The sequence below is a fragment of the Bos indicus genome, chromosome 10 (assembly GCF_029378745.1).
Source record: "Bos indicus isolate NIAB-ARS_2022 breed Sahiwal x Tharparkar chromosome 10, NIAB-ARS_B.indTharparkar_mat_pri_1.0, whole genome shotgun sequence".
Taxonomy (NCBI): domain Eukaryota; kingdom Metazoa; phylum Chordata; class Mammalia; order Artiodactyla; family Bovidae; genus Bos; species Bos indicus.
In genome coordinates this window covers 59,582,832-59,597,225 of record NC_091769.1, presented here as the reverse complement: position 1 = coordinate 59,597,225, position 14,394 = coordinate 59,582,832, and the positions used below count along the sequence as shown (strand labels likewise).

Genomic DNA, 14,394 nt, shown 5'->3' with positions numbered 1-14,394 from the left:
ATCATCTAATCTGCTATTAATGACTTCCAGTGTATAATTTTCATTTCAGCTATTTATTCTTCAGTTCTGATTTTTTTTTTTTTTTTCAAGCTTTTGTCTGTTTATTCAAACACGATGTGTCTTTAGGAGTTTAAAAACAAGCTGGAAACACCATTATCCTTTGAATAATGCAGAGAGTCACTGAAGAGGGAATCGACGCCATTGTAGTTTGTAACACTGATGTGTTAAACAGTAAGTCCCTATCCATATTCCTGGACTGTAAACACAGGGAACCGAAGTATCAGAGGGAGCACAGGAGGGATCACAGGAGGGATTCATTCTTTTATGTTCTAAGTCTTTGTTGAAGCTCTGAGTTCCTCCATTCTTCTCTTGAGTTCACTTCAGTTCAGTCGCTCAGTCATGTCTGACTCTTTGCAACCCCATGGACTACCAGGCTTCCCTGTTTATCACCAAACCTGGAGCCTCCTCAAACTCACGTCCATCACGTTGGTGATGCCATCCAACCATCTCATCCTGTTCAATGAGCATTTTAATGACCCTGTCTTTATACTCTTTATCAGGTAAATTACTTACCTTCATTTCATTAGTTTTTTTCCACCCTGAGATTTTGCTCTTTTGTTTGGAACATATTGCTTTGAATTCTGTTTGTCTCTATGAAATCAAATGTCTTCCTGGTGTATCATTGGGTGGGAGTAGCCCTATGCAGTGTGTGTGCCCAGTTGCTTTAGTTGGAGAGCTGGACACGAAATGAACAGGTGCCACATCTTCTCAGTTGCAAGCAATCGCTTCTTCCTAGTTCAGTGGTGGTTGCTGCCATTATGTGGGCAAGTCCATGACCCAAGGGGCCCTGAGGGAGCTGGGCTTCTCCTAGGAGCAATGGAAATCTACCGGGGGGAGGGGGGAGCGGGGTAGAGGGAGACAGAGGTATGGCCAGGGCTTGAGGGGAAATGTGGAACAGTTCAAAATTTGTGTCATCCTTGGGCAGGAGCCATGCCCTTTATCATTCCAACTTTAGAATATGCACTACTGCAGCAAGAATTAGACCTTATTTTTCTGATTTTATCCTTAATATTTTCCAAGAAAACTGTACATTTTCTGAGAATACCATTAAATAGCTTGGTTCAAACTCTTCCCTTTGTCTTCATATTGCTTTGTCTCCCCCAAATATTATAGTACAGGTAAAAAAAATTCTTGTGTCAATCTGATGTTTTTTTCCTTTGTATACTTCTTTTTGCTTCTTGCAGAGTAACATAAATGCAATTAATTATGCAGTTTTCTCACTTATTTCCTCTCTTCTAATCTTTTAATCTGGAATGCTTTATTAAATAGTCACTATATCTCATTCACTAATCTAGAAGATATTTATTGTAAATCTACTTTGTGCCAGTCGTTGTGCTGGGTATTTGATAGTGAATAAAATACACATCTCACTTTCATATATATAGTTCACCCTCTATTAACTACTTTTATTCTCTGTGGCTCCAACTCTTCCCACAGAACAGTTACTCTGACTTTTGTACACCTGTACTAGTTATTCTGTACTTAACCTCAGATATGCAGATGACACCACCCTTATGGCAGAAAGAGAAGAGGAACTAAAAAGCCTCTTGACGAAGGTGAAAGAGGAGAGTGAAAAAGCTGGCTTAAAACTCAACATTCAGAAAACGAAGATCATGGCATTCTGGTCCCATCACTTCATGGGAAATAGATGGGGAAACAGTGGAAACAGTGTCAGACTTTATTTTTGGGTGCTCCAAAATCACTGCAGATGGTGACTGCAGCCATAAAATTAAAGGACGCTTACTCCTTGGAAGAAAAGTTATGACCAACCTAGATAGCATATTGGAAAAGCAGAGACATTACTTTGCCAACAAAGGTCCGTCTAGTCAAGGCTATGGTTTTTCCAGTGGTCACGTATGGATGTGAGGGTTGGACTGTGAAGAAAGCTAAGCGCCGAAGAACTGATGCTTTTGAACTGCGGTGTTGGAGAAGACTCTTGAGAGTCCCTTGGACTGCAAGGAGATCCAACCAGTCCATTCTGAACGAGATCAGCCCTGGGATTTCTTGGGAAGGAATGATGCTAAAGCTGAAACTCCAGTACTTTGGGCACCTCATGCGAAGAGTTGACTCATTGGAAAAGACTCTGATGCTGGGAGGGATTGGGGGCAGGAGGAGAAGGGGACACCAGAGGATGAGATGGCTGGATGGCATCACTGACTCGATGGACGTGAGTCTGAGTGAACTCTGGGAGTTGGTGATGGACAGGGAGGCCTGGAGTGCTGAGATTCATGGGGTCGCAAAGAGTCGGACATGACTGAGCGACTGAACTGAACTGAACTAGTATATGACCAAGCACTTTTATGGTTAGTTTACTTGAATTTTCTTGTTGTTTTAGTTTTACACTTGTTTTCTGACAACTTTTTTTTTCCTTCTCTCACTCTTAAAAAATCTTAAAGGGTAACCTAAAATGCTTCAAATGTTAAGAGATGAATATGGAAAAAATTTACACACTTTGAGCACATTATACACATACACATATCTTTTGAGCATGGGCTGTTATTTTGACTACACTAACAAAAGAATCTGCAAGATAATAAGTTCCTTTATAAAGAAAAAAATCACTCTCAGAATGTTCTTGATTCTCCATCATACCCTCTTCTCTTTCTTGGAACTTCTAAGAAAAAAGGGTAGCATGAACAGATCTATTATTTGAGTACTGTTGTTTGCCGAGTATATGGCTTTCCTGGGTGGCTCAGATAAAGAATCTGCCTGCCAGTGCAGGAGATGCAGGTTCAGTCCCTGCATTGGGAAGATCCCCTGCAGAAAGAAATAGCAACCCACTCCAGTATTCTTGCCTGGAGAACCCCATGGAGCCTGGTTTGCTACAGTCCTTGGGGTTGCAGAATCAGACATGACTTACTGACTGACCAGCGGCAGCAGTAACTCACTGAATCTTTACAGTATGGGACAAACACTGTCACAGAGGCTTGCTCAATCAGTTGGTTAATCATGAAGTGACAGAACAAGAATCCAAGTCTATCCAGCTTCATTTTGCGTGCATACACAGTAGCTCCAGAACTGAAAGGGATGTTGTAGGATATACCATACTTCCTTTTTATAGGCAGAGAATATTCTACTTTTAGATATATCATATTTTATTAATCCATTCATCTAATGGACATGTGTGTTGTTCCACTTTTGGGCTATTATCAGTAATTGCTATGAACATCCGTGTACAAGGCTTTGTGTAGATATTTCCACTTCTGTTGAGTATAAACATACATGAAAGATGAAAACTGCCTTGTCCTATGAGCTATATTTTTATTCTTGTGTTGCAAGTTCTTTACACAAATCCTTTACCAGATACATTACTTGCAAAATTTTTCTCCCACCATAAGAGTTGTTTTTTCACTGCAGATTGTGTACTTCGAAGCAAAAATTTTAAAAATTTTGATGAATCTCAATTTGTCCATTTTTCTTTCATTGCCTTTGCTGTTGGTGTCATATCTAAGAAACTATCATCTAATACAAAGTCATAAAAATTTACCCCTACATTTTTGTCTAAGAGTTTCAAGATGCAGGCTCTGAAGTTTAGGTTTGCAATCCATTTTAAGTTTACTTTTGTATATGATGTGAGGTATGGGTTCAACTTCATTCTTTTGCATGTGGGTATCTAGTTGTTTCAAAACAATTTCATGAAAAGTCTATTCTTCCCTCATCAAACTGCTCTGGCACCTTTGTTGAAAATCAATTAACCACAAATTTCTGGACTCTCAATTCTATTTTATTAATCTATATGCCACAATACACTGTCTTCATTTGTCAAGTTTACATGGGAAGGAACATTTTAATAGCCTTTTTAGACAGCCATAGATATTCACTGGAGTAGAAAATGGCAAACCACTCCAGTATTCTTGCCTGGAAAATTCCACGGACAGAGAGGCCTGGCAGGCTACAGTCCATGGTATTACAAAGAGTCAGCCACGACTGAACACCTAGATATTCATATTTGAAACAGTACCAAAATGGACAAATGGTGGTTTCCTAAAGGTCAGCTGCAGTGTAGAATCTGGAATTCTGTAAACTTCTACCCTGCTAGAGTTTTACTCCCTTTTCCACTCATGGACCATTTTGTAATCCATGCAGAGAGCATTTGGAGAATATTGATTGTTTCACAGATTATACAAATGTTGACACATTTCTTTATACACTATAAAAAATAAATTGTTAAATCAGCAATGATTTTATTGGAAAAGTATCGGGATGTTGTCATGCTACCATGTTAAGAGGCAAGTTTTCCAAAACTGCAACTTTCTCTTGAAAGCTCAAATTTTAGTAAGTACTGTTAGTTTTCCACCAAACACTCCCAGTGTGAAGAACCCTGGTTTGTCTATTATTCTTCCAAGCAGACATGTTCAATGAAAAAAGTGACTAGTCCAGTTTGTAACTCACACAATTGCATAATTGCCTTTTCCTAAAACAATCATCCCATTTCCTTATGAAGCAAAGTACTTTATGCCTATTTTTCATTTTGCCCCACAGAATATTAAAGGCATGTTTTAAGGTTAAAATTAATTAAAAATTGACTTATTCCTTCATCAGTGACATTTGAAATGAAATGGATTAAAAAAAGAAAAACTGGCATGATGGTGAAGACTGTAACAACCAACTAGTTCAGTTTGATGCTACTTCCTTGATTCATGCTAAGGTAGCAGCATTTTTACCCATCAATGATTTTGCAACAACAGTAAAACTTTGAACACATTGAAAAAGACAAATAATAACTTACAGTTATGAGAAGTTTTGACCTTGTAGGCCAAAGAAAGTGTAGTGGGGAATGTCAGGGGCTGTGGTCCACACTGAGAACCACTGATCTATTGAAGAAATCTAGGCAATGACCACCCAAAAGACAGTTAAGACCTGTGTTTCCTAGTGGAAGTACACAATGCCACCAGTGAAGCATTCCTGTCAGACAATCAATCTTGAATGTGACCAAGTCTCTATACGTAACAACTAGTTTATGGACTAAACAGGAAACATAAAACGACAACTACGGAAGTAATCAACAAAACCTTTTATGTGGGAAACTTTTTAGAACAAAAGAGCTGGTTCTTCAAAAAATAAACTGGAAAAAAAAGAAAGTGGAAGCAGAAACCTATATATTAAAAGAGGCTTTAAAGACAAATCAAGCAACTGCAATATATGAAGCTTATCTGAGTCCTGATTCAAGCAAATTATTTTTAAAAATTTGTTTTGAGAATGATTACATTCTCTGATATTAACTAACTGTTAAATTGTTAGATATGAAGATACTATAGTTCTGGTATTTTAGAAACACATACTAAAACATTTAAAGTGAAAGTTAAGTTCCATAATTCAGGACTTCATAAAATTCCAGGACTTCAGAAATTCCAAGTAAACAAGTGCTAACTGTAGGTTAGGACAGTGCACTAAAGAAAGTACCCTACTAAAAGGTGCTGTTTATTGTAAACTGGTATATGTATTGTAACTTTTCTGAAGAATAACCATACCTTCTCCCAGCCCCTCTCATATCCACTAAAGTAGAATCAAGGACCCCAAGAAGAAACTCTGCTTTGAGGAATTCCAATAAACCTAGAAGGAAAACATATTCTAGAGAGAATTAGAACCTTACCTGGGATTTTTTTTCTAAGAAAAAGCTCACAGATCATCTAATGTTGAAAATATTCTGTGGTACTTCTTCAACACGTACTTATTTAGTACCTATATTTTGTTTGCTACAAGCTCCAGCAAGGCTCTAAGGGAAATACAAAAATAAGACATCTCTTAGTTGGTAATACAGACAATCTAATTTTGAGAGAGACACACAGTGGTTGTATAGTTTTACTCTAATACGTAATTACTGAGTTATTTATTTAACTACGTGGTAATTGTGACAGATCTGAATATCTGGGTTCCTCAAAGACAGATGCTTTGTGTGACAACTACCTAGGAAACAATCAGAACAGATATGATAAATGAGGAGGATCACAAAAATCCCTGCTCAATGATACATCTCCTTCCTGCAAATAAATAATGTGATATATCCTGTAAGTGATAACAGCTATTTATTGGGTGCTCTTGCCTTGACTGTCTGCTTAAATACGTAATATTTTATCATTTTGATCTATCTTCCTAGAGAAATTTTGATATTGTAGAAACACATTTAAAAACTCATAATTTTATGGAATGTCTATCACAAAGCATGCAGTATACAAGTAGGGAGTGGGTGTTAAAGGAGTGAAAAATTTTAGGGGTCTCTTTTCCTTTGTGAATTGTACAGTCTAATGGGGGTAAAAAGAAAGACAGTGACTATGAAAACAGCATATTTCAACTTCAAGGTGGAAAAGGAGGGTAATTTTATATTTTTGTTTACATTTAAAATTGTTTCTGTATGTCCCAACAATCAACATGCATTACTTTAAAAATAATAGTAGCTTACATATACCACCACACTGAGGAAGGCATATTATTAGAGAACACTTGCAGAAGATGTTTTATGAAGTAATTTGGTAAAGAGGTGGAGTTCTGTTTTGAGAAGGATGAGACTGAGAAGTATCAAAGAGATGACAGCAAATGACACTTTTAGACCATGGAGTAATACTGATGAACTTGAGTAATCTAAAAACAACACTTCTTTGAATGAGAAATGCAGTTTTCAGGTAAACTGTTACTTTCTAGAATTAGTCAAAAAAGTTAATGAATAGATTTGTTTCCAAAAAGTGACTAGGAATTGGTACAGAAATCATCAGTCATTATACTTGAAAGTCAATATACCATGGGGCTGAAGAATGTAGATAAAAGCCTGTTTGGGTTCAAATACTAGTGCTGCTCCTTAGTAAGTGTAAGAATCTGAGAAAAGTTACTTTACTTAATGCCTTGTTATCCTGTTACCAGCATAACAGGATAACAATAACACCTATTTCATAAGATTGTTTTAAGGATTAAATGGGTTAATATATGTAAAGTATTTAGAGTAATATCAGATACATATTAAGTACTAAATAAATGTTCTATTACTGTTATTTTCATGTGGATATAATCAACAAAAAATCGAAAAAATTAACACTGAAAATACTGTTTTTCAGAATGATTAAACTCAGTAAAACATCTGTAAACAAGAATAAATTTATTTAATTTCTTTTAAAGATTTAATGATATACAAAATGTATATAGTATATTTTTAATACACTTTCTTTCTCCCCCCTCATCAATATTAAACACTATTTGAACAGCTTATCTCTTTTTGCCTTGTCTGTATCTATGAGATACACTACTGAATACAAATAAGATTTACACTGCTCCCTCCCAAATAAAAATTAAAATTAGTACCTAGGGGGAAAAAAAAGGAAAGAAAAAAAAAATCAAAGCACAGAACTTTAGACAGATGAAAAGCTTTTCTTATTGTTGAGCATTCAACAATATCTGGGGCAGTTAAATTACATTTTATTGGCATAAAGTTGCATTGCAATCTCCCAACATCAGATAATGATAATCCAATTCAATTTCTTAAGTACCACAGACAATATTCATGTTCAAATGATCCTACACAATTTTAAATATATGCAAGAATTCATGTTTACATTCTGATTTGATATACTGGTCAATAAAATCTTTTGAGAAGTATGTAACTTCCAAGTTGTCACTATATATATGATAGGAAAAAAGCACTTTAACTTTTCTCACAAGGGAACTTCTCTTGAACAGTGAGTTAAGTTTTTCCTTTGATATATTTAGGTTATAGCAATCTAACATGGCTTTCTTCTATTTAACAATGTCTTGAGAAAACAATGTTTTTAAAAAAAATTATACTTTTGCACAATTTGGGCTCTATTTAACAAAAAACTGGCTCTATCTTTTAAATAGGAGCCTAACCCTGATTCATAAAGTCCCTCTTAGAAAATGGTTTTCAGCCTGGGCTTCCTATATCCCTGTAGATCTAGAATTATATAAGAAGCCTTCTCCTTTCCCATGGCCAACAAGCATCTAGTTGGGCACTAGTGACACTATCACTGAACACACTAAAACACATTGAGGAAGACATCTGACTGCCATTTAACCAAAAGACTTGGTGACTTCATTTCACTCGCTGAATGGCAGTAAACCAGCTGCCAAGAAAATCTGCACAGACACCTAACTTTGGTTAATGGTATTGCACCACACAAAGAGAGGGTTATTACCCTCATCAGAACAAAGTCAAATGAAATTCTCTGTTAAAAAGAGCCCTTTAAAAAGGTATAAATACTAATTTTTCTTTACCTTTAAAATTTAACAGCTGCCAGCTGTATCATATAGGGAGTTCTTGACTGACTAGTTTAATTGGGCCAAAAGAATATTGACCTTTTAACTGTGCTAGATTCAGCACACACTTTTCTGTATTATCAAACAATTTCCTCCTAATGAAAAGTGACACAGTAACATTTTTGTGAGGTGTAATCAAAACCAATGATTCAGTAATATTATAACATCAGACGAATAGAATTAGTTGATTCTGATTCTTTGGTGGAATTTCCAGGCTGAAGAGTCAAATCAGAAGGCTCATCCTGAGGAAATATTATTTTATCAGGTGTATAGTCATTCCTCTTCAGATCTATATTCACAACCCCAACAAAAAAAGAAAAAAAGAGTCAGTATTACTTAGAAAAAGAAAATTAAGAACATTTCCTAAACCAATTTCCCTCGAAACATGCCAGATCTATTTTTTACAATATTGTCATAAATTCAAAAGTCACAAAATGTATATGCATAAAAACGAAATCATTCAACAAATAATTATGTTCTGACTATGAGTTAATAACTCATGTAAGTATAGAAATGCAGCACTGAACAAGGCAGATAAGGTCCCTGTTCTAATGGAGCTTATGTTCTTAAGGGTGAAGAAAAACAAACAGAAAAATAACAGAATTATAAGCAGTAACAAGTGCCTTGAAGAAAACAGTGTGAAGAGGGTCAAGTGGGAGATGGTATATGGTGATTCTTTTAGACAGGGCTGGGCAGAAGAGCTGCAGGAGATAACATATGAGTAAAGACTTGAATATTGAGAAATACTGAGAATACTCGTTGGAAGGACTGATGCTAAAGCTAAAGCTCCAATACTTTGGCCAACTGATATAAACAGCCAATTCACTGGAAAAAGACCCTGATTCTGGGAAAGACTGAAGGCAGAAGGAGAAGTGGGCAACAGAGGATGAGATGGTTAGATGGCATCACCAATGCAATGGATGTGAACTTGGGCAAACTCTGGGAGACAGTGAGGGACAGGGAAGCCTAGAGTGCTGCAGTACATGCGGTTGCAAAGAGTCAGACAACTTGGCAACTGAACAATAACATCAATTGAGAAATGACCTATCAAAGTCCCAGGAAGAAGAGTACTCTATGCAGAGAGAAAGTTGATTACAGACTATAAAAAGGAAATAGACTTGGTGTGTTCCAAGAATGACAAGAAGCAGCATGGCTTGCAAATAGGGAAAGACTAGGAAAAAATGAGGTCAAGCAACAGTTAATGACCAATAGTCGTCAAACTACAGCCCGTGGGCCAAATCTGGTCTGCCCTGTTTTTGTAAATAGTTTTATTGGAATGCAGCCATACAAATTTGTTTATAGATTGTCTATGGCCGTTTCTGTACTACAATGGGAGAGCTGGGTAGCTGTGACGTAAGTCACATGGCCCACAAAGCCTAAAATACATACTTTGCTTTTTTTTTTTTCCTGGCTGCACCATGCAGCCTGCAGGATCCTAGTTCCTCAACCAGGGATTGAATCCATACCCCTTGCATTGGAAGTGTGGAGTCTTCACCACTGGACCACCAGGGAAGTCCCTATTTCTTTTGCCTTTTACAGAAAACTCTGCTGACCTCTGATTCAGGGGACACAAGCAAAGCTAAGTACACATTACAGTAAAATCCACTGGAAGGTATTCAGCAGTCTTAAGGGAGGAATGCAACATAATCACATTTATTTAAAATGACCATTCCAATTGTCACATGGTAAGATTCTAGGAAACAAAATAGTGGCAATGACGATGAAAAGAAATTGATAAATTCTAGGGAGATTTCAGAATTTGAGCAGACAGAATTTGACAGATTGGTTATGAAAAGTGAGAGAAAAAAGGAACTGGCTAGCTTTTAGGTTTTGAGCCTGAGCAACTTGGTAACCATTAATGAGACAGGGAAGTAGAGTTTTGTGGGGAAGGGAAATGAAAGTCAAGAATTCTGAAGTGAAAATGTTACTTGAATCTGGAGCCTGTTATACAGAGTGAAGTATATTAGAAAGAGAAGAACAAATAATGGATATACTTATGCAATCTAGAAAAATGGCACTGATGAACTTATCTGCAAGGCAGGAATAGAGACATAGACAGACAACAGATTTGTGGACACAGCAGGGGAAGGAGAGGGTGGGATGAACTGAGAAAGTAGCACTGACATATATACACTACCATGTATAAAACAGATAGCTAGTGGGAAGCTGCTATACAACACAGGGAGCTCAGCTCAGTGCTCTGTGGCAACCAAGAAGGGTGGGATTGGGATTGGGGAGAGGTGGGAGGGAGGCTCAAAAGGGAAGGGATATATGTATACTTTTCGCTAATTCACATTGTTGTATGGTAGAAAACAATACAACACTGTTAAGCAATTATCCTCCAATTAAAAAAAAAAAGGTAATTCAAGTAGCAATGAAAGAAAGGGAATATAGAAACAGGAGCTCAGCAAAAAAGTTAGTCTTCAGTTAAATTTGGTACTAATAGCATGGGAACTGCATATATAGCTATGGGATAGGATGAACTTGACATTACAGACACATATGACAATGGTTGCAGAATTGAAAAACTTAAGGGAGTAGAATCAAATTTATATTTTAAACCAGAGTTGTCCATAAACTCTTCTACTTTTATTTCCATATAAAACCGAACTTACGCTCACAGTTAGGCAAATATACTCCAATTAAAAAATAAGAGGTAACTAACACTCAGAATATAAACTGCTAATTTTAATTTCAGCAACAGTCTATGTTCAATGATCCAAATACATACTTACTACAGTATGAACAATTTTTGATAAACTTTAAATTTAAGACTTTGCATTAGGCCTAAGGAATGCAAATTAATTTGCAGATGAACTGTACACAAAGAACAATGGACAGAAACATAATTATAATTCAATTCACAACTGCAGTGTTAACTAATGGTGTAACCATGTGCAAATCATGTAAACTCTTATTTTATATTCTGCAAAACAATGGATTTGGACTGGATTGCTTTTAATGTCCCTATTAAGCTGTGAAATCCTGCTTATAATGATAATTTAAAAAACAGATATGCTATTAAAATTGCACTATATCAAAAACCAAATAAAAACTGTATTTGGGCTGCCTGTTAAATTCACCACTGCATGTTCCACTTCTGGCTAAAACAGACAAGTATATTCCATCTTCTCTTTCACTGATTACAACCTTTTACATGATATATAAAGCAACTACCTGAGATTTCTGAAAAGTAACAGCAGATATATAGGAAGGAAAATCTGAACTTGAAGAATGAGCTATATGGTGGTGAATTTCCTGTTTTTGGTTTTTTTTTTTCATCTCTTATTTTAGGCTTAGACTTGAAGATAGCTCAATCACAGAATGAATGTGGACAAAAAAGCTCCAAGAGTTCCCAGCTTGAGGATAAGAAGGAGGTCCTGTGGGATGGAAAATGTTGAGGGGAATGCTCTTTTTAATTTTTCTTTTTGCTCTTCTGCCCTTTACCTAAGACAAGCTCTAGTCAAGAAGAGGCATTCCTACACTGGTGGAAGCAGGGAAAGCACCCACAACTCCAAGAGAAAAACCTCTCTGACCAGAAGAACTGAGAATAGATACCTCTATGATCCAAAAAAAAAAAAAAATCAAGAAAATTAGAGATACCAAAGGAATATTTCATGCAAAGATGGGCTCGATAAAGGACAGAAATGGTATGGACCTAACAGAAGCAGAAGATATTAAGAAGAGATGGCAAGAATACACAGAAGAACTGTACAAAAAAGACCTTCACGACCCAGAAAATCACAATGGTGTGATCACTCACCTAGAGCCAGACATCCTGGAATATGAAGTCAAGTGGGCCTGAGGAAGCATCACTACGAACAAAGCTAGTGAGTTGATAGAATTCTAGTTGAGCTATTCCAAATCCTGAAAGATGATTCTGTGAAAGTGCTGCACTCAATATGCCAGCACATTTGGAAAACTCAGCAGTGGCCACAGGACTGGAAAAGGTCAGTTTTCATTCCGATCCCAGAGAAAGGCAATGCCAAAGAATGCTCAAACTACCGCACAATTGCACTCATCTCACACGCTAGTAAAGTAATGCTCAAAATTCTCCAAGCCAGGCTTCAGCAATATGTGAACCATGAACTTCCTGATGTTCAAGCTGGTTTTAGAAAAGGCAGAGGAACCAGAGATCAAATTGCCAACATCCGCTGGATCATGGAAAAAGCAAGAGAGTTCCAGAAAAACATCTATTTCTGCTTTACTGACTATGCCAAAGCCTTTGACTGTGTGGATCACAATAAACTGTGGAAAATTCTGAAAGAGATAGGAATACCAGATCACCTGACCTGCCTCTTGAGAAACCTGTATTGTATGCAGGTCAGGAAGCAACAGTTAGAACTGGACATGGAACAACAGACTGGTTCCAAATAGGAAAAGGAGTATGTCAAGGCTGTATATTGTCACCCTGTTTATTTAACCTATATGCAGAGTACATCATGAGAAATGCTGGACTGGAAGAAACACAAGTTGGAATCAAGATTGCCGGGAGAAATATCAGTAAACCTCAGATATGTAGATGTACCACCCTCATGGCAGAAAGTGAAGAGGAACTCAAAAGCCTCTTGATGAAAGTGAAAGTGGAGAGTGAAAAAGTTGGCTTAAAGCTCAACATTCAGAAAACTAAGATCATGGCATCCGGTCCCATCACTTCGTGGGAAATAGATGGGGAAACAGTGGAAACAGTGTCAGACTTTATTTTTTTGGGCTCCAAAATCACTGCAAATGGTGACTGCAGCCATGAAATTAAAAGACGCTTATTCCTTGGAAGCAAAGTTATGACCAACCTAGATAGCATATTCAAAAGCAGAGACATTACTTTGCCAACAAAAGTCCATCTAGTCAAGGCTATGGTTTTTCCTGTGGTCATGTATGGATGTGAGAGTTGGACTGTGAAGAAGGCTGACCGCCCAAGAATTGATGCTTTTGAACTGTGGTGTTGGAGAAGACTCTTGAGAGTCCCTTGGACTGCAAGGAGATCCAATCAGTCCATTCTGAAGGAGATCAGCCCTGGGACGACAGAGAATGAGATGGCTGGATGGCATCACTGACTCGATGGACGTGAGTCTGCGTAAACTCCGGGAGTTGGTGATAGACAAGGAGGCCTGGCGTGCTGCGATTCATGGGGTCACAAATTCATGGACACGACTGAGCAACTGATCTGATCTGATGATCCAAAAAGTATTACTGTCAGCACCAGAAATGGACTACATTACAGAAAGTATATGATAGCACAGGGAGGCCAAAATTCTGGCTTTCTAGTCAGTGTACCAAAAAAGAAAAAAAGAAGCCCTTGGGAATCACGAAGTATGGAAGATCATGGAGAAGAGGAAAATGGAGAGACACCCTCAATTTGTGCATGATACCCCCCGAGTGGCACATATGTAGAAAGATAGCACAGCATAGGCTTTGAGAATTAAACTATGGTGCAGGCCTTTGTTCATGTTCCAGACTTGACCCTGTTTGACACACATTAGAGAAACTTGAATGATAATGCAAAGGTTTTAAAAACCAAACCAACATTGGACTCACAGTCACACAAAAGACAGACTGTGATTTGAATTTAACTGAAATGGTTATATAACAACATCAAAAATCTCAAGAGGATTCAACAATTCAAAATTCTCTAGAGAATCTTTAATCAGATCTCAAATCTCATAATATTCTAGATATCCTGGACATATTCTAAAATTACTAGAGATACAAAAAACAGAAACATTTAAAAGATTCTCAAAGAAAAAGACAACCAAGAGATGCCAATCCCAAGATAACCCAGATGGAAGAATTAAAGACTTTAGCTACTGTTATAACCATACTCCATGATATAGGACAAAAGACCTGAAATGAAAGGAAAACAAGTTTTCAGAAGAGAAATAGTCAGCACAAAAAGAACCAAAAGGAAATTATAGTTCTGAAAAATTTACGTGAAATAAAAAATTCAGTGCAAAGCTTAATATCAGAATAAAGAAAGAATAAGGAGTCAGTGAATGTGTATATTGATCAGTAGAAATTATCTAATCTGAACAAAAGAGAAAAATTAATTTTTAAGTTAGTCCCCAGAGTCTCAAGTTC

The 14,394-nt window shown here is 37.0% G+C and overlaps 1 protein-coding gene across 4 annotated transcripts in view; it reads right to left on the bottom strand.

Moving 5' to 3' along the window:
* Window positions 1–13: 13 nt before the first annotated feature.
* TRPM7 (transient receptor potential cation channel subfamily M member 7) overlaps window positions 14–14,394 on the bottom strand; it is a 116,602-nt gene continuing 102,221 nt past the window's right edge. For 2 of the 4 annotated variants that reach the window (XM_019968844.2, XM_070797554.1), the window contains exon 39: window positions 7,131–8,608. In XM_019968844.2, the coding sequence (XP_019824403.2) occupies window positions 8,478–8,608 (131 nt within the window). In that variant the 3' untranslated portion in view covers window positions 7,131–8,477. Of the gene's footprint in view, window positions 5,777–7,130; window positions 8,609–14,394 lie in introns of those variants that run through there. The other 2 variants (XR_011568896.1, XR_011568897.1) reach the window with 2 other exon arrangements.